Here is a 26,162-nt window from a genome sequence, read left to right on the forward strand (position 1 = left end):
AAACATCAACAAGATGAAAAGACAACGCTCAGAATGGGAGAAAATATTTGCAAATGAAGCAACTGACAAAGGATTAATCTCCAAAATATACAAGCAGCACATGCAGCTCAATATCAAAAAAACAAACAACCCAATCCAAAATGGGCAGAAGACCTAAACAGGCATTTCTCCAAAGAAGACATACAGATGGCCTAGAGGCACATGAAAAGATGCTCAGCATCACTAATTATTAGAGAAATGCAAATCAAAACCACAATGAGGTATCACCTCACACCGGTCAGAATGGCCATCGTCAAAAAAATCTACAAACAATAAATGCTGGAGAGGGTGTAGAGAAAAAGGAACCCCCTTGCACTGTTGGTGGGAATGTAAATTGATAAGCCACTATGGAGAACAGTATGGAAAAAACTGGAAAACTAAAAATAGAACTACCATATGACCCAGCAATCCCACTACTGGGCATATACCCTGAGAAAACCATAATTCAAAAACTCACCTAACACAGTGTTCATTGCAGCACTATTTACGATAGCCAGGACATGGACGCAACCTAAGTGTCCATCGACAGAGGAATGGATAAAGAGGATGTGGCACATATATACAATGGAATATCACTCAGCCATAAAAAGAAACGAAACTGAGTTATTTGTAGTGAGGTGGATGGACCTAGAGTCTGTCATACAGAGTGAAGTAAGTCAGAAAGAGAAAACCAAATACCGTATGCTAACGCACATATATGGAATCTAAAAAAACGGTACTGATGAACCTAGTGGCAGGGCCCGAATAAAGATGCAGACATAGAGAATGGACTTGAGGACACAAGGGGGGAAGGGGAAGCTGTGACAAAGTGAGAGAGTGGCATGGACATATATACACTACCAAATGTAAAAAGGATGGCTAGTGGGAAGCTGCTGCATAGCACAGGGAGATGAGCTCGGTGCTTTGTGACCACCTAGAGGGGTGGGATAGGGAGGGTGGGAGGGAGGGAGACGCAAGAGGGAGGAGATACGGGGATATATGTATATGTATAGCTGATTCATTTTTTTGTACAGCAGAAACTAACACAACATTGTAAAGCAATTATACTCCAATAAAGATATATAAAAAATAAAATAAAATAAACATGCATTCTGGTGGGTGGGGTGAGTAGGAGGGGTGGCGAGTAAAAGAGAGTAGTTAAGGATGACTGTGATTTCCAGCTGGAGTAACTGGGAAGGTGGTGAAATCCTACTCAAATATGGGGAAGATCAGTGGGAAAACCGGTTTGGAGAAGTCTTCACTCCTTTAAGGATATGCCTCCGTCTGTTAGTCATTGGAATAACTTAGAATCCCATTGAGCATTTCTTTTAAAAGGCATGTGTGTATCTAGAAACTGCTGCCTGGCCTAAACTAGGCCCAGATTATTTTATAGGGAGAGTTTAGGGGACAGGTGGCAATATGGCTGTAAGTGGGAGCTGGGGAGTTGTCTTGATGCTGCAATTGATATATACACACATTTTAAAATTCAGATTATGAAAAATAAAATAAAATTCAGATTATGTGTTTGTTTAGGGTGATTTGGTGGACTAGGGAAGATCATGGGGGGGAGGGTTAAAGACCCCCAAAGCCACCCCTTGGCATTGTCACTCACTAAAAACTTAGGGAAGAGATAGTACTGTTGAACTTAAATATTTTCTTAAAAAAAAAAAAAGAAATTTGATGTACATTTTCCATGTTATTTCATACATGGGTTAGCTTTCCAATAGTGTTGTTAGTTTAGGAAGAAAATAATTAAATATGTAAATGTGTAAGCCAAGAGCCAAAACCATGCTGAACGGCCCAAGGTTGTGAGTTTATTTAATTTGCCCTTTCCCTGAGGAGTCATTTCTGGGATCATTGACTTATTATCATTCTGTAAAACAGTGGTAGCCCTTGTCACCCTCTGCCTAGTGCCAGAGTATGATCCAGCTGTGGGATCTGAAGAGTTTATGTTTATTGGATTTTAATGACTGAGTTAATAAAGGTCATTGCTAAAAGTAATAGAAAACTGAGTGTGTGGAAACAGAATGGATAAGACTGACTTGGGGGTTATTCCTAGTAGTTCCTTGGTGTTGTCCTTAGATATATGTTTAATCCTTAAAAACAATTAAGAAGGAGCCTTCCTTTTAATCAAGTCACTGATGCTATACTCAACTACCCTTGTAAATGCTATTTGAAACCCCTCAATGACAAAAGGTAGCACGTACACACCAGGCTTAGGGTATGTCGGATCACATTGGCACAGCAACATATGGTGACCCTATAACTGTAATATTTGTTAATATCATAGCCATGGCATTCTCCAATACCTTTGAGAGAATAAAATAGCAACTTGAGTCTCAGGTGAAATCTGGTTGGGTATGAATCTTCAAGTTAAATGGGATCTTAAAGATCATTTAATCTTGTCCTTTTAAATATTTACTAACACCCAAAATGGTGTTTATTAGGCTGTGAAAGAATTCCCTATCGTAAATGGTTATTGTTTGAATTATCTAAAATTAAATTGATAACAGCATTTGAGAGTATGTGAGAAAGAATAAATTTATAGTTGTGTCCCAGGCATAGATTCCTTAACAAATATTTTCCACCTTAAAATCCAATGAGATGAGATATAAATGTGAAATTCATAGCAGTAATAAATTTCTCACAGTTTTACAGAGCTTCTGGGATCTGGTTCCTATTCACTTTTCCAGGCTTGTCTCTTTTCTTTCTCCTCCCCTCCACCCCTCTGGCTTCTCTCACTTACAGCTTTACTGATCTTTGAACTCTGAGCCTCAAACCCACACTACTCTCTCAGGTCTCAGGGCCTATACCCAAGGGATTCCCCCTCTCTGGAATCCCTTTCCCTCATTCTTTGCTGGGTCATTCTGCAAGCCTACTATTGCTTCCTGCCGGAAGCCTTCTGCCCATCTCTTTTTCCCCAATCTCAGACCCCAGGGAGGTTTCAAAAATTCTTGGGCAAGTGTCTGCTCAGTTTTCCAGGGATAACCAAAGCCCACATGGTCCTATTCATTGTTCAATCCTCCACCCCTTAGACAGTGTTTGGAGCATAATGAATACCATGAACGAGAGAGTGGATACACAGTCTGAGCACTGATGGATTGGAAAGTTATAGTTTACACATTTAAACAGTAACATAAATCTGAAGAAATAAAGTTGCTGTTTTAAAAGATATATTTCACTTCGATTTATTTCTTCTCTAAAGAGAAAACATACACACCTTGGCATCAGTTTGAAATGAAACAAAAATTTCAGTATTATTGTAAATTTCTTTCAATAGGTTAGATAAAATGTGGAATCCAGAGAGTTACAAGTGCAAGTGACAGAATACTGTACAAAATCAACTTAAACAACTCTAACTCTCAACTTGTAAGTTTTCTCCTCAGCAAGTGAGTTAAAAGAAAGGCAAAAGTTTTTAAAAACCTTCTTGGAAACTTTAATAATGTCAGCATATCCCCCAGAGAATGGATTTGGTCTGAGTACTTCCATTTCTGAAATTGTGCAAGAAAAGACAACTTGGTTTGGAGAGTCAAACTGCATCCTTCTATAAAAGTTCAAGGGCTTTCTAGTGTCCATCCATATAAAACACTGTTCTTATTTTAAGAACAAAAGGAGCAATAAAACATTAGCTTGGGAAAGAAGGACGGAGCACTGTCCTTCTAGAGAGGTTTGAGTAGTAGTCGTAGTAATAATAATCACAACAACAATCAACACAGTAAATTAAAGCTTGTGTTAGATCTGATAACTCCAGACTGCCCACCTTTTGTCAAACAATGTGGGAAACAGAAAAAGAAATCGTAACTTTGTGTGTGTGTCCAAGCCTACCTCGTAGAACCTCCAGTAACGAATTTAACAGTTTTGGACAAAGCTCCAAAATTTTTTTCTCATTCAAATCTCCGACTACTGGGAAGAGGACGGGATCTCTTCTAATAAATACAAGACCTAGCCTTGTTGCATGTTTAATTGCTGACATTTTAGAAGCAGAATGGCTATTTACAGTTAATGAATCAAACTACCAAACAAAATAACAACAACAATGACAGTAATAGTAATAAGAAATGGATTTGCTTGGGGGTCATTTCAGGAAGGAACACACTGGCGGCGCTGCATCCTCCTGCCCACACTACCGAGCTCACCCGGCCCTCCGGCTCCCGGCGGACACACTCGGCAGGATTTAGGCCCCTTCTTGTCTCTCCAAGAGAAGAAAGCTCGAGGAGGAGACCGTATTTCTGTGTCAAAAGCATTAAAAGCCTGCGGAGCCGCGCGCAGGGCGCCCACACCCGTTCCGGGCAGGCCCGGCCGCCCGCCCCGGCCCTGGCCCCGGCCCCCTTACTCTGGGGCTCCATGGTCAGATGCTCCTGGGGCCCCACGGGCCGAGCCCCCCGCGCCGCCGCCGCCGCCGCCGCAGCCCCTCCGAAAGCCTCTCCTCCAGGGCCGGCGTCTCTCCGGTTGCCCTGACAACCCGGAGGGCGGGGGAGGAGGGGCAAGAAGGACGGCGAGAGGGAGGGACCAAAAGCCGCGAGGCAACGCAGGCGGCCGCGAGGACCGCGCGTCGCAGGGGCACCGAGCGAGGGTGGCGGCGGGGTCGCCGGCTGAAGACTCTCTGCCCGTGAGGCCTGATCTTGCGATCGCGCCCTCCCTGGCGGCCTTCGCGGCCCCGGCGGGGCCAGTGCCCGGGCCTTCGGCTGGGGGCCTGCTGGCCCTCCGTCGGCGACCCAAGGCGTCAGTCGGTCCGTCGGTCCGTGCATCCGGCGAGTTCGGCCTGCCCCGCGGGGTAGGGCGGCCGGGCCTGAGCCTCCCTCCCCGGACTCGGGAGCCGCCGCTGCAGGTAAAGGTCGGGCCCGGCGGCGGGAGGGGCGGGTGGGCGGCCCGGGCGCACCTGTTGCGGCCGTTTGGGGCCCCCTGCCCGCCCGTTGGCCCGGGACGACCCTGCCCCGACTCGTAAAATGCTCCGGAGGAGGCGGCCTCCCCCAACCTCCCGTAGCAGCGTCTCGGCGCGGGGAGAGAACCTGTGCACACCAGCCCTCCAAGCAGGGGGCCCCGGCCGCGGGGGTGGGGTTTGGGGGCTTGGATCCCGGCCCCGCCTTGGGAGCGGAGAGTTGGGTCACTCGTGTCACATTTGCGGGAAGCATGGAGCAGATGAGAGCCTCTTCTGTCGTCAGCAGTGGGCCGAGTGTGTCCCTTGTATCCTGAAACCCGGGAGAATTCCTTCGCTCCGCATTGCACTGTCATCCCAAGTGTCACATTTCAGGCTGTGGGCCCGAGTCGGATCTTTCCGGTTGAGTTAGTTTGTGTGTGTGTGTGTGTTTGTTTCAGCCCTCCCGGTTTTCGATTGAGTTGTGGCATCAGCCCTCACGTTCTGTGCCAAAACTTTATAGGTATGTGAAACAAATGTAACGTGATCCCACACCGTAATCTTTCCTAATATTTGTTTTTAAAACACTGATGGAGGTAAGGAAGCTTTGAGGGTCACCAGGGATTTTATCTGGTAGGTTGTAAAAATTCAAACCACGGGGAGAGTGCTGTAGGTTAAGAAAAACAACTGTAAGGAAGAGGGAAAAATGGAGAAGAGAGAAGGAAAAGGACGAGAATGAAAGTGCAGGTGGGAGGAAAATGGCATGACTGATTTAGTGCTCATGCTGGAGATTATGACCCCTCCATCAATTCCTCCTGCTGCTCTAGACAGTACTTGAGGGAAATGAAAAGTGGCCTTTTGCGGTCATGTAAGTGATTACTCATTCTTTGCCACTAGAGAGATTTCCGCTATGTAGACAAGGAACATCAAGGAGAATTACTTTTCTCTTAGAATCATTCAGAGGTTAATTGAACCTGAGAAGCATATATCCTGTGTTGAAAAGGGACATTTATTATATTCCACCAAATTAGGCTTTCCCCTCCCAGACTATATGGAGACATTTTCAGATTAATTGTCAAAGCAAGAAGGTTTATGTGTCGATATCGACAAGCAGTGTGATATATACAGAATCCGTAATTCATAAGCTAAAATATTAAAGTAATAAATTGAGGTTGGAAAGTAAGCACTTCATGGTACCTTAAATACCTGTTCATGTTACATAGAGACACAGGGGATGGATTTTTAGACAGAAAGCATCTAAGATCAACAGTACTTTGGTAGTATAGTCTTTTCAAACTCTAGTTTTCACATCATTTGCAAAATCATGAATTGGTCTTTTCATCCAAGAAACAAACATAATGGTGCTCATTAATAACATCTTAGTCAATGTGATAAGATAGTGATGAAAACTTGGCTTTTATTAGCAGGAAAAAAAAAAGGTAGGGTTAAAATTTCCCATATAGTAAAGGATTAGGCATTTGTATTTAAAAAGAAGAAGCAACATTGTAGATCTTCATGCCAAAGTAACAAGGACTCAGGAGTTTAGTAGTTGCATGCAGATTTTAAGGTTGGAAAAATGGAGATATGCATTGGGGAATACTTTGTATTATAGATGAATGATTTTATCAGTAGTTATGAACTTGACATTGAGGAAATCCTGCACTGAAATATTTTAGGTAACAGGTGACTTTGGCAACTGAAAAGCAACATTGGATTTTAGGGGATAGTGTACCTATGGAAGAAATGACTGGTTGTGGGTGGGGGGAAGTGGGAGGAGGGGAAGGTACAAAGATGTCTAAGGCAGGGACAACATTCAGTTTCTCTTCCTCCAGCCCTAGTACAATGTACTTGTTAAATGTCTGTTGAATGAGTGAGAAGAGCTTTAGAGAAATCGCTCTAGGTAAAGGATACATTATTGGAGGAAATATCCTGAGGTCAGAAGGTTGCTAATGTCCTAGGAGTTGAGATGAATGGTAAAGGTATTGGTTGTCCCTTTGGGGATTTTCTACTACTTTGTTTTCTGTTTCTTTTCACTGTCATTTTCAGGGTGTTACTGGTGGTCAAGTTAAAAACAATGAAGTCCTGATTTTTAAAAAAGTTTCCAAGCTCATCACTGGATAGAATAGTTACATTATTATTTACTTGGCTGACTGATGCTTAACTAAATGTAGCAAGCCAAAGCACTGTCACAAGGAATAGCAAGGTAGCCGGTAAGAGTAGCCTTTCTTTTTCTTATTTAAATCTTTTGTCCACATCAGAATTCAAAGTAAAAATAACTCCAGTAGGAAGTTAACATTATTTAATCCTAGTAGGATGATTTAAAAAAGAAAAAAGAAGGAAAGAAAACAAAGCAAATGAACGTGTTATTTCCATTTAGCAAACTTACTATCATAAGTCAGAGGAAGTTTCTCATTTTTGTTTTTGGATTTTTGTTTGTTATTTTGCCAGAGTGAGGGTACTTTTTCCTCTTTCTCTGTTACTTTCTGAAACTCATAAGGAGTTCAGTCAAAGGCAGAAAACAATTATATTTCCATTTTTGCTGTTTCCTTTCAGTCCTCCAGACCTGTCATGGTCTGCACTCAAATTGTTGGACTCAAGAAATGCCCATCTCTTAGCCCTTTTAATCATTCATAGTATAATCGGGCTACAGAGCCATGCCACCCACACCCCCAGTTTCCATCTGGGAAATCTTCCAGGTTAGGGGACTGCCCACTGAATGTATTTCTCTTTCCTACTGGGGGCGCTACACACTTTGGCACTTATTCCTATACTCTACTATACTTTCTTTTTTTTCTTAGAATTTTTTTTTATTGAATTATAGTTAATTTACAATATTGTGTTAGTTTCATGTTAGTTTCAGGTATACAGCACAGTGACTCAGCCACATATATTTTTATATATATATATATATATATATTTTTTTTTTTTTTTTTCAGATTCTTTCCCTTACTGGTATTACAAAATATTGAGTATAGTTTCTTGTGCTATACAATAGGTCGTTGTTGGCTATCTATTTTATATATATATATATATATATATATATATATATATATATACACATACACACACACACACACACACACACACACACACTCTACTTTCATGTAGAGTTCTCTGTCATTTTTTGTGTATGGGTCTTGGCCTCTGATTAGATTAAGCATTTTAGAGCTAAGTCCATGACCTAGGCTTCTGTATTCCTTTAGCTCATCGTGGGTTTTCGGTGTGTACCTGATCATTTAAGTTGAATAATAATAGAAAGAGGACAAGCCTTTAGTCAGGGATGATTGCATTAATTTCTAGTTCTGCCACCTTGGTAAAGTCAGGAGCTATTATTTCCTCATTGATAACTGGGGATAATAAAACCTGAAATGGTTGTATAGTCAAGTTGTGAGAATAGAAATGAAGTAAATGTGATTATAGATATGAATGAAAATACCGTGTATATTGCAAAGAATTTATTAAACGTAGAGGGTTGTTATTGATTCCAGCATACAGCAAACATTTATTGAGCATCCGTAGCGTGTTAGGTGCTTCCTTGGTTCCGGAGTCGCTGTTCATACAGGGACTAGGAAGTGACCAGATGGATCGTATGTGGGGGCAGGAGGGCTTCCCAAGCAGAGGAGGAGCTTTGAGCAAAGGCAGGGAGGCAGGGAGGCCAACTCTAGGCAAAAGTTCATTGTGGCTGGAGCAGAGAGAACTTAGTAGAAGGGAGTGGAAGGAAGTGAGGCTGGAGAGGCAAATGCAGGCTAAATCAGAAAGAACCTGGGAGTGACATTTTATCTTGAAGTCAATAAAAAGTACTTGAGTCAGTGACATGATCAGTTATGCATTTGAAGGAGATCCCCGGCAGCCTGTGAATGACATTGATGGAGAGCCAAAATTACATGCAGAAAAAATTGGAGATTTTGCAGTAATCCGTGAAAAAATGTTAACATACTAAGGCGGTGTTGGTGGGAGGAGGAGGGACAGCTGAGAGAGGCGGAGTTGGTGTTGGGGAGGCGTGAAGGTGAGGGAGAAGCCAGGGCTGTCTCCCCGCTGAGGGGGGGGACCGTTCTGTCAGTTGTTGAATCTGGAACAGGAAAGAAGGAAAGACATCTTTTTCTTTCTCAGGAGTGTAAGAAATGGGGCAGATGATGAGCTCAGTTCTGAATGTTAACTCTGAAATTGCCTGTCATCTGAGTTGGGGTGTCCCATAAGCAGTAGTTGGACATGTGTGTCTGGAACTGTAGAAAGACGTCTGGGATGAAGATAGAAATTTGGATGAAGCATTCAGTAATTGAAGTTAAAAATGTGATGAGATTCCCCAGTGAGATGGTGTGGAACGAGAAGAGGGCCAAGGATAGAACTCTGGGGTACACGGATATATCTTATAGGAGGAGCAGGGTACGGAGGAAGAACGCAAGGAGACTAAAGAGGCGGGGCCAGAAAAGTGAGCTGAAGATCTGGAAAGATTAATAAAACAGAATCCCTGCTGTTAGAGGGCTCATGTACCAGCATTCCCTGAAATGATTACAGTGGGCTGGCCAGAAAGTGCATTCGAATTTGTCCATAGCACCTATGGGAAACCCCGAACGAACTTTCTGGCCAGCCCAGTGCTTCCCTCCACCTGCCACAGAGCACAACAACACAGTTTATCAGTTTATTATTGCTTTGTTAAAGGTGATGCAAAACGGCTACCCATTGCTTTGTTCGCAAAGAACAAAACGTCCTGGTATTTGTGGTTTTTTCATGATCTCCATTTAGAGCAGAATGTAACTCCAGGAGGTATGATAATGCCTCAAGCAAATACTGTCTTTGAAAAAAGTGGGTCAAAGTTGGCTTCGTGTGCGGTGGAGGTCCAGTAAATACGCTGACTTCCCCAGGGAGGCCGGCAGTAACCTAGTCTTGAGATTGCAGCTGTGATTGGCTCCCACCCATTTGCTCAGATACCTAACCTGACTGCATACATGAGCCAAATTAATATTTTAGCATACTTCATTAACTCTGCTTTTACTCAAATGTTACTTTTCAGAATATTATTCAGTTAAAAAAATCACCAAAGTAATATTGAAAAGCACTGAGTGACCCAGCCATTTGAAAGTCTAACCAAACCCTTGATTTACAAACTTCCATGTGGAGAGTAATATGTGATTATGACACATAAGCATTGCTTGAGCTTGGGAAGTCTTTCTGTAGATGCAAACTACCAGCAGAATGTAGGATTCTTTAACAAATTAACTGTGCAGGATTGGTTATTCAAGCTGTGTTTGGTATGAGCCAATATTGAGTTAAAAGTGAATCATTTTTCATTTGAGTATTTTTAAGTAGCTGATTAATTTGATTTGCTTACTTAAAGTCAAGACAGAGTCAACTTTAGGAGTCTAGAAATAAGGTTTTTAAAATAAGTTCTGAATTTTTACCTTACCTTGTTCAAGAAAGGTTTTAAGTAGATACTAGAAACCAGTAGGATGTGCTTTTTGGGAGCTCTGAGCCAATTAAAACAAAGGAAAGCAAAGGGGTAATCTTCTAAAAATCCCAGTAACGTTAAGTCCAGTGTTTCAATTAAAATATAACATGCCTAGGAAATAAAGTTTACATATTAGGTATTTGACTGTAACTTCATGTGGGTGATTACAACTATGTTTTTCTTCCCATAAAAGAACTGCACATTATTTGTCTTACGGTATTTTTTCCAGACCACCCTGCCTGACATCTCCCATAATATCAAGTATTTCTTCACCCCACAGTGTTGCGGTGGGAGCCCACATTCTTTAACGCAGTCAGGAAGCAGTGTGGTACGATGTCGTTATGCACACACTGTACACGTACCTGGGGTGAAGCTGAGATCAGACCGCAGGACTTCAGCACCTGCTCCACCACAGATGCGCATCTCAAAGCTGAATAAATTAACTAAGCTTCTGAAGGCTTAAATTCCCTCATTTGAAAAAATGGAAATAATAAAGTCAACCCTCATGGGGTCCTTAAGAGTTTAAATGAAGTAATCCGTATAAAGTGCTTAAGCACTTATAGCATCTGGCACCCGGTAAGCACTCTATAAAGGCTAATTGGTAGAATTATCATCATTATTATCGTTATCATTAGTACTGGTCCAACTTTAGGGGTTGTACAGAACCTTTCTTTTCAAAGTGTGGTCTGCAGACCAGTGCCAGTCCACAGACTGTTACTGGTTTGCAATGAGACTAGGAGCTGGTACCAGCATGTAAATAGACTATGGCACTAATCATACTGCTTATTTCAGTTTAACAGCAAGACTTCTTCAGTGAAGGAGGCAGTGAGTTAATTTACATTCTGGTTTAAGCTCCTTATCTTGCCGCAAACAAGCACTTTGAATAGAATTGGCATGGAATATGGGACTAATGATCCCATTCTCCAAAAAAAAATAATAGCCCTTTATCCTGAAGAGTTATTATTCACTGGTAATGCCTCATTAACCTTCTTTCTTCTAAACATTATAATCATGGTTCACAAGTATATCGTTTATTATTTCAGATAATATTTATTGATCACATAATCTGTGCAAAGCCCTTTGTATTGTAGACTTCGCAAGGATGGCTCCGAAACGGATCTTGACCTTCGGAAGTCTATCATAAACCTAGAGCTAGAGGACACAAAGTGAAAACCTGAGTAAGTGTGTTGAGTACGTGTGCTGAGTGTTTGTGTTAGTGTTACAGCTTCATTCCAAAGGTTCCACATAGGCAGATGTCTCCTTTTGCTGAGCTGCTCCTGTAAAAGGAGAGAATTAATACCTTTATTTTTTCAGCATTTGTACTCATAGTGGAGATCAGGGTTTACTTTATTAAGGTTGTGTTTTTCCTGGGAGAGTCAGAAATCTGCAACACTAGGGAATATCTTAGTTTTTAAATATAACTGACAAAAGTATAACTTTTTGGGGCTTCCCTGGTGGCGCAGTGGTTGAGAGTCCGCCTGCCGATGCAGGGGACGCGGGTTCGTACAGTATTTGGGTTCAGACTCTGGAAATTGCCAAAGAAGATATAGCTCAATAATGGTTCAAGTAGAGAGACTGAAAATATGGGGGAAAGACAGTAAGTAGTACAGATAGTTCAGTGGTTCCCTAATACTTAGGGATGTTGCCTCCTCGTACTGGTTATTTACAAGTGGCCCGAAAGATCAGGGGTCTGCTGGAGCAAGCGTGACAACGCTGTTATGTGAATCTCAGTGCAGCTCTGTGATTTTCCACACAACTCCTCAAGTCACCAAGAAAGAAACAGCTTTAATAAATGTTGCAAAAGGAGCCACTCTGTGGTTTGGGTATGTGGTTCAAGGGAAAACTCAAGAGCTGGCACAAATATTTCAGTTGATGCTTGTGGTGATTCACCAAAATTTCAGGCCATATGCTTTAAAAACAGCAGGGGTCTATTCTATATCATTAATGAAAGGGGACAGAAAAGTTACCGAAATCCAGAAACATAGTGAGTTCCTGACAGAAGTGTCTCAACTCTGTTCATTCAGCAGTAGCAAGCTAACTGGAACTTTGAGGAGAGTGAAATAATGAAAGTGCAAATCTGTGCAAGAGAGATTGTGGTGGAGAGACTGAGGAGAAAGGTAGGTGGTCACGGGAATCTGGGGATGAAAGACGAGGGAGATGGAAGGAGCAGAATCCCGAATTTTGAAGGACTTGGTCACTGATGAATCGAGGGCAACCTGGAAAGTCGAACAGCAGTATCCCTGATGTGCTAATAACATTATTCACTCATTCATTCGACAAATATTTTTTGAATGCTCTCTATGTGTCAGCTCTGCTGTGGATGTGAGGAGCAAAATAGACACATCCCTGACTCAGGGTGCTTGCAGTCTGGTGGAGGACACCAACAGTAAACAAAATAAAGAGGTAAAATAATGCAGGAAATAATAAGCTAGGAAGTGGGTTTGGGGTGCGGGGGTGTGGGTAGAAGTTCAGACAGGGCAGCCGCGTGGCAGGGAAGCCCTCACAGAGTTGATGAAGATCTTTGGGAAGTAAGGGAGCTGGCCATTTGGATATCTGAGGAAAGGACATTTCAGAAGGAGAGAAGAGCAGGCGTGAAGTCCCTGAGGCAGGCGTGTGCTGTGTGTTTGAGGAATAGTGAGGGGCCACGTGGGTAGAGAAGAGTGAGCTGGGAGGGAGCCAGTGGAAACGAGGGCAGACAGGTGATGGCTGTAGGTCCCACAGGACTTGTAGATCCTATTAAGGATTGTGGCTTTTCCTTGGAGTAAGATGAAATCGGAAGCCATTAGAAATTTTTGAGCAGAGGAGACGTGAGCTGACTTGTAATGGGATCACTTTGACTCCAGGAGACTAAGGGTGGAACCAAGACCAGTCAGGAGGCTATTGCAGTAATCCAGGGGAGAGGATGGTGGCTCAGACCAGCTGTTCACAGTAGAACGTATGGGGTCCTTGATGTATTCTGAAGGTAGAGCTGACATGATCAGATGTATTAGTTTACTATTGCTCCTGTAACAAATTACCACAAATTTAGTGGTAATTTATTATCTTACAGTGCTTCGGTTAGAAGTCCATCACAGGATCTCACTGGGTTAAAGTCAAGGGGTCGGCAGGGCTGTGCTGCTTTCTAGACCCAGTAGGAGAGAATCCCAGCTTCTAGAGGTCACACACATCACGGCTCACGGCCCCTCCCTCCATCCTCAAAGCCAGCACGTTGCATCTCCCTGACCCTTCCTCCATGGTCATATCTCCCTCTGACTATAGCTGAGAACGGCTCTCTGAGCTTCAGATCCTTACGATTAGCTTGGACCCTCCAGGATAATCTCCCTATCCCGAGGTCCTTAACTTAATCACATCTGCAGCCCTTTTTGTCAAGCAAAGTACATATTCACAAATCCCAGGGATTAGGACGTGCACATCTTTGGAGGCTGTTATTCTGCACATCCATTGAAGGACCAGAGGTGGAATTTGAGACAAAAATGAAGAGTAACTTCAAAATTTTTGGTCTGAGCAATTAAAAGGAAGAAGATGAGGAGACCAGGTTTATGGCTTTGGGGCAAATATCAGAGCTCAGTTTTGGATACGTAAAGTTTGAAAAGCCTGTTAAATATCCAAGTTGGAGATGACAAGTAGGTAGTTGGATACGTGAGACCTGACGTTTAGGAGAGAGGATTGACAGGATGAATAAATGGGAGTCCTCCACATACGATGGCATTAAAGCCATGAAACAGGATGAGACCATGCGGGCCCTGTTATAGAGAGAAAAGGGAAGAGGTCCAGAGACTAAGTGTTGGGAAATCTCCAGATCTCTGCAATTGCTAAAATCGTACATTTGAGAGTTTTGTGGGTCTGAAGAACACATTTATATTAAATTGAACATGGAGAGAAATACTGAAGAGAAGCATTGAACAGTGAAACAGTTATTCAGGACAAATTTCACAATCTTGTTTCACTTAGTCCCTTGCAAACATTTCTAGAATTACTGGACCAGAGCCAGAATATCAATGGCTAACACATAGCTTCATCTTACATCAACTTCTGATTCTTTTCTTGGTGAAGGTGGTTTCATGTTATGCTAGATGTGTATTGTTTTCATAAATACTCATTGAAGAGTTGCAATAGATTGACTTCAAAGGGCAGTCTTTGACAGGTGTTGTAATCTACAGCCTCAGGTAGCATAGCTTTGAAAAGGAGCAAATGCCAGTCTTTCAGATTTAAAATTATTGTAGTAGAATGTTGTTTATACTGATAATGGTTTTTATTAAATTTTATTTTCAGTGGCATGTAGCCTGCCGTATTATGTGTTTTCCTTTATTTAGGTTAGTACTATTAAATTTGCCAAAGGCCAAGACGCGGATCTTTTGTATGTATTTAATTACATCTAGGAGAAAATCATTGACATGACTGATGCCAGTTGCTGGATAAATGAGGAGAGGTCGGTTGTGGGAGTCGGGTGGGCTCAAAACTCAGCCACTCCCCCCTCCAAATCTGGAACTCAGTCTATATCGCAGTAAAAAGTTCCTGAGCGAACTGGAAATAGAGGTCACAGACTTCTTAGCTTTACCCTTCAGACTCATTGGATTCAGCGTAGAGCCCTTTGTGGACTCAACCATTACAAGTATTTCTGTCAAACAAGCCTAACTGGTTTCTAAACGCCAAGTAGGAGAGCAGGTTAGAGAAGCAGAGAATGGCCTCACCAGGTAAATGAGCTGACCACAGTGTGACGTGGGTACTGAATCCCCAGAGAAAGGAGGACTCTGGGGCTGCAGTCTGGCCTTGGACCCCTGTCACTTCAGGGAAATCTGCAATCATCATTGTGTTATAGGAACCAATGTATTGGTGATGCTGAGTTGTGAAGAAGGTGTTGAATTCTGAGTATACTCTGTTTAGTAGGCAGAAGTCTGGTTATCTGTTGCTGGAACTTGGTAGCTTATAACAGTGACCATGTACCCTTCCCATGGTTCTTTGCGTTGACTTGGCTCCTTCTGCTGGGTGTCCTGTGGGCTGGGCCTGTGGTCATCCGGAGGCTTTACTGGGCTAGAGCATCTTCCACGGCTCACGCACATGGTTGGCGGCCTGTGCTTTCTGAAGACAGACGCCAAGCTTTGGTTTCTTCCCAGTGGCCTCTCTCTGTTCCTTGGGCATCTCACAGAATGACAGCTGGCTCCAAGGGGGAGTGTTTCAAGCATGTGAATGCCTTGGAAGTAGCCGATCGTCACTTCACTGCATTCTTGTAGTCATACTGAGTCCCATGGCCAGCTCAGACTCAAGGGGAAAGGAAATAGGCCCCACCTCTCCGTGCGAGCAGAGAATCTGTGGTCATCTTTTAATCACCATAACAGAGAAGTGGGTGATGTATCTGTACACATTGTACGTGTTATGAAGGGGCTAGGTGAGCCTTAGATCTCTAGAAAGATGACTATTCAGAAAACGTGACTGTTCCCCCAGGATTCAAAGTGGTAAATACTTTATAAGTAAGATTTTACTTTAATTACAAGATTATTACACTTTTAAGGAGTGTTATAAAATTAAGAGAAACATTTCAAGGACACATATTTGGTAAAAATAATAGTTCTGCTTTTTTGTTTGTTTTTAAGTTAAAACAATTCAGAAATAGTACCTAAGGCAATCATTGGTCATTACAGTAATTTAATTTACATGTACGATGAGATCCCTTGGAAGGGATTCTAATCAGAACAAAACAAAAATTGAATATAACACTAAATGTCAGCTTCTCTTAAGCAGTAGAATTTTCTGATTCTTGGATACCTTGTCAAAGTCAGCTTGTCCTGTGATCTCAGGCTATTGTGTTTTTGGAGCTTTTCTGTGGATGTGGTCTCAGCCATGGGGCAGTGAAGAATTGTAGAGTTAATGCATGTTGCATTTGTGTTATCACAACATTATAATCCCATTATAATTTTGAAACAATGGCTTTTAGAATGAATTTTGAAGAACTCTACCTTCATAGAGCTAAAACGTCCTTTCCCTGCTCTGGTTTCTCCCTCTTTTGGCCTATTTGTGTGTGACTTTTTAAAAATTCTATCCCACTCTTCGTCCTACCCCTAAAGTAAGTGGGTGTCCAGTGCCTAGTTTATTAATTTAAGCCCTGAAAAGGCACTCAGTGAATGTTTCTTAAGTGATTGACTGTTTCCTTGGAGCCTGGCTTGACCAATGGAGGAGGGTTTTTTTTTATTACTTATGATTAGGAGCTAGCCGTTTGAGCCCACTAACTCTGACAATCTAAAGCAATAATTCCGGGACTTCCCTGGTGGTCCAGTGGCTAAGACTTCTCACTCCCAATGCAGGGGGCCCGGGTTTGATCCCTGGGTCAGGGAACTAGATCCCACACGCCACAACTAAGAGTTCACACACCATAACTAAAAGAAAAAGATACTGCAACTAAAAAAAAAAAGATCCTGCATGCCGCAACTAAGACCCAGCGCAGCCAAATAAATTTAAAAAATAATAAATTTGAAAAAAATTTGAAAAAGGAAGTTAAAAAAATAAAGTGGTGTGTTATACATTAAAAAAAAGTAATAGTTCCAATAAATGGGGTGCTGTAAAAAGAGTGATCTGAGTGACAAGATATCATGAAATGTATTTTATTATTTGTTCTTTTGTACTCAAGTTTTTCTGTCTTTTTAGTTTTCCCTTGATTAATGTGAAAAGGTGCTTATTTCCAGCAATACTGATTAGAGTTTTAAAAAATCACCAGTGATTGCAAAAGGAAGGACCCCTTACCTGACACGTAGGGAGTTACTAGCATAAATTTTACCTTTTCTTAGGCAATTTTTCACTTCTTCATTTAAATTAAATGTATTTTATTGCCTCTTGAATCTGACATACTGGGCTCAGGACCCAGGAATCTCGAGAAATATGCTTGAGATTTCTGGTTTAATTAAGCAAACAAAGACCTCATTAACAAAAGCTAGCCATAGCCTCAGATGGAAAAAAATAAGCAACTCGCTCACTTGACTTTGTAAACTGGCACAAGCAAATGTAAAATGAAGTATTTTTTTTAATATTCTCCTTTAAACTAGAGGAGTTCTTAATACTAAATAAATAAATAAGTAGTAGACTCTTGTAGCCAGTGTTGGAGAACACTCCCCAAGCCCTCACAGTTTTCCCTTTTATAGGGTCTGGCATCTCTTTTGTAGTGGGATTAGTGACCACGTGATGGAGGCTCACACTCACAATGTCCCCCTGTTGCTTTCTATTCACTGTCAATCAAGATGCAGGGACCTGTGATAGAGGCGGATCAGGCAGAGAGCACCGGGTCCAGTGTGGAATTGTTTTCCAAACTGGCCAGGAAAAAACTGCAGCCAACCAGACTTTAAGAATTAACCTATATTATTCCTGGCCTTTTAAACAGACAGCAGAAATAAAAGACAGTAACCAGTTAACAGGAAGAATCGTGCTTTTATTTTTGAAGGCGTATGCTTTTTCTTTTGAACATCTTGTATGTATATGTACCTGATTTTCCTTCTTTTGTTTTGTTTGTGTTTAGCGTGGTTTATTGACAATCATTTGACGTGCTGAAGAGTGCTGGGGAGCCAGCATAGTAGCTCATGCAGCAAAGAAGAACAGATGCAGATTTGAGGAATTCAGCTTGTAAAACCTTGAACTGAAGCCCTAGCCATTGGGACATCTGAGTTTGTATATGTGCACTTTCAACCCTATGTGCAGTGGATTATTGTAGGAGAATGCCAGCTGCTTAAGCTCACTTGGACAAGATGGAAGAAGAAGAACTGGAATGTCCAAACTCTTCCTCTGAAAAACGCTATTTTCCTGAATCCCTCGATTCCAGTGAGGGGAATGAGGAGGGGATTTTGGCCTGTGAGGATCTGGAACTTAACCCCTTTGATGGATTGCCATATTCATCACGTTATTATAAACTTCTGAAAGAAAGAGAAGATCTTCCAATATGGAAGGAAAAATACTCCTTTATGGAGAATCTGCTTCAAAGTCAAATTGTGATCGTTTCAGGAGACGCTAAATGTGGCAAGAGCTCTCAGGTGAGTAGCCACTACAAAAAAGCATTTACTTTGTGTGTTGTACTTTTGTATTACTTAAATAATCACAGTGTCACAGCATAGTGTTCTGTTTTAATAATGATATTATCTAAACCAAAAAACAAAACAAAAAAGAGCATTAGCAATTCAGGCACAACAGTTAAGTTACTTCCCTACATTTCTTTATGAAAGCCAGCTGAATAAAAGTTAATACGTAGGTGGATATTAATTGTGTTTATTGTACCACTGAATGTTCTTTAGAATAGCAGAAAAACCTATTCAAATTATTTTGTTGTGCATGCTATATTTTAAAAGATGTGATAGATGTTATTTGCCTGCCACAGGTTTGGGGATTAACTGCCATGTTTACATGTCCAGCAGTCTGATAATCAGGATGTGTGGATATGCTTATTGGTGAAGTTGGCTAAGTTACAGAAAGTCAGAAGCACAAGGAAGTTCTTATTTTCCGGACTGTAAGAAATAACCGAGTGGCCAAATATGATCCAGGCCTAGAGCCACACACTCCAGGATCTAAAAAGGAGGAAAGAATTAGGATAGACAGCTAATGACTATTTACTGGCCAGTTTATTGTTGTCATATTTGAACTTGAAGTTTGATTTGAGTGAGATCTCTATTTTACACTTAAACTGTAAAGCAAGCAGTAAGTATTTTTATTATGAAATTCATTTGTAGGTTCTCATGATGTGAGAATTATAGAGTAGACCACAGAGATAATCTGATAGAACCCCTTCATTTTTCAGATGATGAAACCCTGGCCCAGAGGGGTTTGATAATTTGTCTAACGAATGTCACATAACTTTCTGAGCTGGAATTCTAAGAACTCTTTCTACTATACTTTGCTGCTTTAAGGTTTTTATTACCTCTGGGGCTTACTTGTTCTAAATGGAACTTGAAGAGGGGTGAAATGGACAACAGGTTTTTTTTTTCTTTAATCTTGTTTATAGCTGCCAATATCAAGGGTTTATTATGATTTTCTGTTTGTTGTGATGAGTTGTTGCTACAATGAATGATTTAGTTTGTCATAAGAAGCTAAGGATGAAAACTGAAGGAGTATAATTTTCCTGGTTTCTGTGGACAAGTGGCAAGTTAAAAATTATTTAGGGGCTTCCCTGGTGGCGCAGTGGTTAAGAATCTGCCTGCCAATGCAGGAAACACAGGTTCGAGCCCTGGTCTGGGAAGATCCCACATGCCACGGAGCAACTAAGCCCGTGTGCCACAACTACTGAGCCTGTGCTCTAGAGCCCGCGAGCCACAACTACTGAAGCCTGTGTGCCACAACTACTGAAACCTGTGTGCCACAACTACTGAAGCCCACGGGCCTAGAGCCCATGTCCCGCAATGAAGAGTAGCCGCCACTCGCCACAACTAGAGAAAGCCCGCGCACAGCAACGAAGACCCAACGCAGCCAAAAAAAAAAAAAATGAAAGTTTTTATTTTGCAATAATTTCAGACTTACAAAATGTTGCAAAAATAGTACAAAGATTTTCCACATATAGTTCACCCAGATTCCACCAAAGTTAACATTTTACCACACGTGCTTTATTGTTCTCTCTCCATACACACACACTGATTTTTATTCTGAACATTTTAAGAGTCAGTTGATGATATGATATCCTTTACCTCCAAATACTTCAGCAATATCTACTAAAACAGGGCTAGCCACAACATAATTACCAAAATCTAACTTATAACATTCAAATTTCATCAGTTTGCCCACTAAGGACCTTTGTCATTAAAAAAAAAAATTCTAGTCCAGAGTCCAATCCAAAGTTACATTGCATTTCCTTGTCATTTCTCCTTAATCACCTTTGATCTGAAGTGGCTTCTCAGTCTTTCCTTGTCCTTCATGACCACAATATTTTTGAAGAGTACACGTTGGTTATTTCGTACAACATCCCTCAGTTTGAATCTGTCTGGTGTTTCCTTTGGATTAGATTCCAATTTTGCGTTTGTGGCAGGAAGAGCACAGAAGCGCTATGTGTCCTCCTCGGGGCATCGTAGCAGGAGACAGAAGATTTTTCCCATGACTGGTGATGTTAACTTTGATAACTTGGTAAGGTGGTGACTGTCTTGATCTCTATTGTCAAGTTACAATTCCCCCCCTATCATTTAAGAGATATGGGGAGATACTTGGAGGCTACATAGAGTATGCTTCTTGTCGTGCCTCCAGCTACTAATTTTAGCATCCTTGGACGATTCTTACCTTTGACGTTATTACACGGTAGTAACCAAATGGTGATTTTTCTATTTCTGAAATTCCTTCTATTGATACCTTTAATATTTGGAATTCTTCTGTAAAACTGAGCTTTTTCTTCTTCCTTATTTATTTATTCATTTATTTATGTCAGTGTGGACTCATGAATTCTTATTTTATTCTGTAGGTGATAATTCATTACTAAGCCCGTTTATTTTGTTGCTCAAATCGTCCCCCATGTGGCCTATGGGAACCCCTTCAGGATGCCTTCTGTGTTCTTTTGACATCATTCTCTGAGCATTTCTTTGCTTTCTGGCCCAGTAAGATGTTATAGGCTCATCTAGTATGTTCCCTGCTCCAGTCTTGGAAACAGCCATTTTTCTCAAGGAGCCCTGGTGGTTCATTTTAGTGGGAATTGTATTTAAAAACCAGGAGATGGGTGCTAAGTGCCCGTTGGCCATTGACTTGTCAGTTGCTTCTAGGCCCTCCTGCTTCTCCTTCTATCTCTCTAGCTCTTTCGATTTCTGTCTTTCTCTGTTGCTCTCTATTTCTCTGTATTTCTTTCTCTATGTATATTTCTGTTTTATCTGTATTTCTGTCTCTCTATTTTTAAAACCATGAGTTCCTACTGATGCCTCTGATTCCAGTTAGCTGTACAGCGTTCATTCTAGCCTTCCCCACTTCCATATTTGTAACTCCTTTCTCTAACTATGAGAAACTTAGCACTCATTATTCATAATATCTTTACTTGTTCAATCTTAGAATGCTCAAAATTTAGTTTCAGAATTGCTAACCCACACTATTGTTTAAACAAAAAATTTTTTTAATATATACTCCTTGAGTTTTCTTTCAGAATTTGTGATCTTAAAGGGCCAGAATTGTTGTCATGTAATATGTTATGTTAATACCTAGCAGTGGTTTCTCTTGTCATCTCTAACTTCTTGATCATTTTAATAAATCATGCTTGTTTCCGTTAAGTGTGAAGGCAGTATGTATCTTCAGGGTAGGAGAAATCAAATTCTAAACCAATTTAAATAGTGGGAGCATCAGTTGTTTTCTTAATTCTGGAAACAACCTGGTTATTTTTTAAAGAGCTTCTAAGACTATTTTCTTTTTCCTCAGCATTTTAAACCTTTCAAAGAAAAGTCCGTCTTTAGACCCGAGCCTTCCCAAGAGGACCACAAGTGTTTTGCTGGATCCCAGAATCCCGCCTCTCTTTAGTGCAGATGGTACGGAGGCTATTTTGTGACCGTCCTCTGGAAAAGAGGACAACTTTTCATACATTTATAGAGCTTCTTCTTGTTACCTTTTTTGGGGCAGATTTATGAAAAAGCCTAAAAGACAATGAAATATTTTTAGAACCATCTATTTACTTCCTTGTCCTGAAATTTCCCCCGAAATGGTTGGGTCAGTGAGCTGAATAAGCATGACGTACCTGAGCTTTAGCCTAAACTAAGAAGCTGGCTGGTCTAGAACAACTGCACCTTATTAGCTGAGTAACTTACTCCGCATTTTCTGCTGGCGGAGTCTACCTGTGTTCACTCAAGAGGTATACAAATTACGGTATCCAGGGACACGTGACATTAATGCGGAAGGGGACGCACTCCTCAGGAATGAGTTCTGGCGTCCGGCTCACATCGGGCAGCTTCGTGCGCCCTGCAGGAACGTTGCTGTGGAGATTCATGCCTTTGGGTGAATCGCTGGACCTTATGGTTCCTCTCAGCTTTGGATTTCGTGATTCTGGTTCTTAAATAAAAGTGAGTGATTGGGACCTTGGCACAGCCACGCTCTGGGTGGCCCAGAAGAGGAATCAGTCACCATGGGCAGGCTGGGGACATAAAACGAGGGCTTGAGGGCCTTTGGGACTGGAATTTGTTCAGCTGTAGTAGCGTTGTGTCTCACAGATGACTTGTGCCTCGCGTCCTTTACTTGTACATCCGCTAGAGGAGGGGACGCAATCTCTAGACGTGGACGGAGGGGCAGGAGGTTCCACACCAGTGTGACTCACGTGGCTGTCCTGCTGCTGCGGTGGCAGCAACGAGACTGCTCCGCTGCCCTCCTGGTTCTGATCTGGACCAGCCGAGGATCCTGGGCCCCAGCCTCCCAGAGTCCAGCAGCCCAGCCTCCTGCCTGTTGCCCGGGGTGGGGATGGAGCGTCTTGGCTTCGCGTTCCGGATCTGTACAACTTGTAGAGCTCCGGTTACGAAGTCAAGCTGGCGAAGCCTTGATGTAGATTAGGTTTTGGTTACTTGGAGGACCCCTCTTACCTACTCTCGTAGCGGCAGATGGGCCAGAGTCCCAGTGATTTGCTTGCAGGGAGGAGATAAGAGCCAGGACCCGGGCGCGCTCTGTCAGCGTCTGCGCCTGATTGTGCGACCCGGAGCCGGCTTCACCGCTCAGGCTTCAGCACGTGTGGCACGTCACACAGTCCAGAAAACTGGATTGAGAGAATGTGAAAAAGTTGAGAGATTGAGAGAATGTGAAAAAGTTGTTGGATGAGTTCAGAATGAAAATATTTGAAGTTGTGATTCCTAGTAGGGAAATTTTCTAGACCAAATATATAAATGTGGGTGTTATCTGTTGCTGAAAGGCCCAGGTAAATTTGTAAATAGGTTTGTTTTTTTCAGTTATAAAAGAACAGTTTTCTGTTTTGTTCACCAAATTGCACACCTTCTGCTAAGTACTAAAGTATGTTCTAGATGCCGGGGGTGGGGGGGCGTACCTTCCAAAGAGAAACTATAGAGAGAGACATGAAATCTCAAGGCATATAATGCATTGGTGAGAAGGGTGAGGTACTGTTGGGACAAAGAAAAAGCCACTCCCAGAGGAGAATCAGAATCAGGGAGCAGAATGGTACGGTATTTGCTATAAGTGCAGAGAATGCAAGAGTTCCCTGTGAAGCTGTAATCTTAGTGCCGCTTGAAATTATGAAATGTTCACATTTCTGGCATTTGCTGAATCATAATTCTTTTCAGCCGATACTTTGCGAAGGCATCAAACTTCACAGCGTGCCTCAGCTTGCTTGGGGTGATTCGGAAGGTATGCTGAAGCACAGAATTTGTTATAATTAGGAGAGATGATTTCTTGTGTCTCTCCTTTTTGTTCAGAGATGACCCTTTCAGTTTGCATTTGCATCACTTACTGTCGTCATCCATGTGTGACTTACTGAAAGGGGCAGTACGTCGTACACAGTCAGAGCTGCGTGGGGTGGGTGCTCTGCAATTAGTTGTGACTTGTGCTCAACTTTCAGCTTGGCTGTGTCAGCAGACATCCCTACATTAAGCCCAAGATGCATGTGTTCAGTCTTTCGCTGGTGATTTGAATTGATGTCTAGAAGAGCTGTCCCATTTCTGAATTATTTTCTTTGCCTCATAGGTGAAATCATTTGCTCTATTGTGGGAGGAGGGCAAAAAGGACAGTGAGGACTGTTGGATTGTTTATATTTATTGCACTGCCAGGCCTGTATGATGTTTATAACATTATAAACATACTGTAATAGTCTAATCTTGCAGAATTTGTTTATGTGAGTAAATAGAAATAAATGAAATGCACTCAGAAAACAAAGTCGGAACCTTGGGAACGTGGCCCATAATCATCTGAATCATGTAGAATTCTAGAGTTTGAAAGCAGCTATCCTGGATCTTAGAATAATAACCAGACTGAGTATATCCAGGTGTTTTAGTGAAACTGAATGGTGTCATTTCAGCAGCAATTCTAGCTGTGTAAAATAGTGCCCACTGTCATCGTAGTACTGTCCCCTGACATTGTTGTTAGGCTAGAAAGAGTAGTAAAAAGCGTTGACGGTTGAGAACCTGATGGCTTCTATTACTACCTTTGTATAAAGATGTTCGGAAGCAACCGTGGCCTGGCGGAAATTACGCCAGATGAGAAATTGGAAGATTTGCGTAGGTTGTGGCTGGGCTGTTTACTGGCAGGATGACTGGGGCAAGTAACCCTTCTAAGACTTTCCTTGTGTGTAAAATGAGGCCGTGGCCTACGTGCCTGCCATTCCTTTCAGCTCTGAAATTCTAGGACTTCTGTGTGTATCTCTAGCTTTGGCCCCTCACTTAGGCTCCTGGCCTGTTTTGCAGTTGATCTCAGGCTGGCTACACCTGGATGTCCTCCCATGAAGATGACCTTAACCCTGACCACTTTCCCGGCTCTCCTGAAGGTTCTCTCCCTCCCCTTGAACACTTCGCTCCCCCCAGAAGCACTTTATGCTACTGTTTAGCTTCATTCATTCATTCTATTTTATTTTACTTCTAAATTTCTGGTTGTTAACGACGCCATTGCCCTAGTATTTTAAGTCAGGGATCTTAAAATATTTGTTTCTTCTTATGCATAATTAGTCTGCTAGTGAGTACTGTTCATTCTTCCTTAGAAATAAATGTCCCTTGGTTTTATTACTTCTCTCCCATGTTAAGTCCTGAGTCTAAGCCTTTCTCTCCCTTCTTTTCAATTATTCTAATGTCTTCATCCATCCTTCCATCCAGATATTTATTATCCCTCTTATGTGTCAGGTCCTCTATTAAGTATTGGGGGAAATATGAACCACGCATGTCCACCTTAAGGATCTTCCACTCTAGTGGGGAGACAAAGATTCAAACAGTTTTAATATAATTTCTCACAAAAGTGTCATTTGAGGTCTCAGCTAAGGACCTAGATATGAAGGGAATAGGGAATCGGGTTAAAAAGTAAGGATTTGACAAGGATAAAAAATAACTTCCTAGGGAATGAGGGAGATAGAAACTTTTATGTGAATTCCCAGTTAGGTGTGATTGTGAAGCAATTCAAGGTAGAATATATCGAATCATAGAATTTAAAAATATTTCTGGAAAATGTAAGAAATTAATTTGTTCATTTAACAAATATTTATTGAATAAACTTATTTAAGATTATTTGGTGACCAAGACAGATCTCTGTTCTCCCAGAGCTCATAGTCTAGTGGGGTGAACAGACCTGCACTGGAACAGACCAGCAACTGCAGGAAGTGTGGTCCACGGTCCATGCCATGGTTGTCAGGAAGTACACTGTGGGGTCTCCTTCCTGGTGGGGGGTGGAGGGGAGGTATCGCAGCAAGCCTTGGGGAGAAAATGGCACAGGAGCTCAGACTTGAAGGGTAGGTCTCATCCGTTCAACCCATTTTACAGGAAAGGAAACTGAAGCTTAGAGAAATGGTGATTTACAAATAACAAACTAATGGCACACCAGGTCTAGAACTCCTGACTTTGGTCACTTGTGATATACCTCGATTCCAGATTTCCTGAGTGTAGTGTGTTAAATGTTCATCTTTCATACAACAAAGTTATTGAGGAAATAATTGCTGATTAGTTTTCAACCTGTTGACAAGGCGGACACTCATCTTGAAATAGAGGAACTACGTTTACACTTCTAATCGTCGGGAATCTGCAGTCTGCAGCAGGTGTTCATTTTGGAGTTACTTGATTTCTAGTAAATTACGTTTATTTTTCAAGTTATAGTATTAAAATCTAAGAATTCGGGCTTCCCTGGTGGCACAGTGGTTGGGAATCTGCCTGCCAATGCAGGGGACACGGGTTTGAGGCCTGGTGCAGGAAGATCCCACATGCCGCGGAGCAACTAAGCCCATGTACCACAACTACT

The 26,162-nt window shown here is 41.9% G+C and overlaps 2 protein-coding genes across 4 annotated transcripts in view; one reads left to right on the plus strand and one right to left on the minus strand.

The window, feature by feature from the left end:
- FANK1 (fibronectin type III and ankyrin repeat domains 1) overlaps window positions 1-4,766 on the minus strand; it is a 115,266-nt gene extending 110,500 nt beyond the window's left edge. Inside the window, exon 1 of the mRNA XM_060033854.1 lies at window positions 4,352-4,766. Within this exon, the coding sequence (XP_059889837.1) occupies window positions 4,352-4,766 (415 nt within the window). The remainder of the gene's footprint in view (window positions 1-4,351) is intronic.
- The window catches only part of DHX32 (DEAH-box helicase 32 (putative)), a 52,180-nt gene continuing 30,726 nt past the window's right edge, over window positions 4,709-26,162 (plus strand). The window contains exons 1-4 of one of the 3 annotated variants that reach the window (XM_060033850.1): window positions 4,772-4,846; window positions 11,411-11,497; window positions 12,344-12,436; window positions 17,821-18,328. In XM_060033850.1, the coding sequence (XP_059889833.1) occupies window positions 18,047-18,328 (282 nt within the window). In that variant the 5' untranslated portion in view covers window positions 4,772-4,846; window positions 11,411-11,497; window positions 12,344-12,436; window positions 17,821-18,046. Of the gene's footprint in view, window positions 4,847-11,410; window positions 11,498-12,343; window positions 12,437-17,820; window positions 18,329-26,162 lie in introns of all 3 variants that reach the window. The other 2 variants (XM_060033853.1, XM_060033852.1) reach the window with 2 other exon arrangements.

The sequence above is a fragment of the Delphinus delphis genome, chromosome 16 (genome assembly GCF_949987515.2).
Source record: "Delphinus delphis chromosome 16, mDelDel1.2, whole genome shotgun sequence".
Classification (NCBI taxonomy): Eukaryota; Metazoa; Chordata; class Mammalia; order Artiodactyla; family Delphinidae; genus Delphinus; species Delphinus delphis.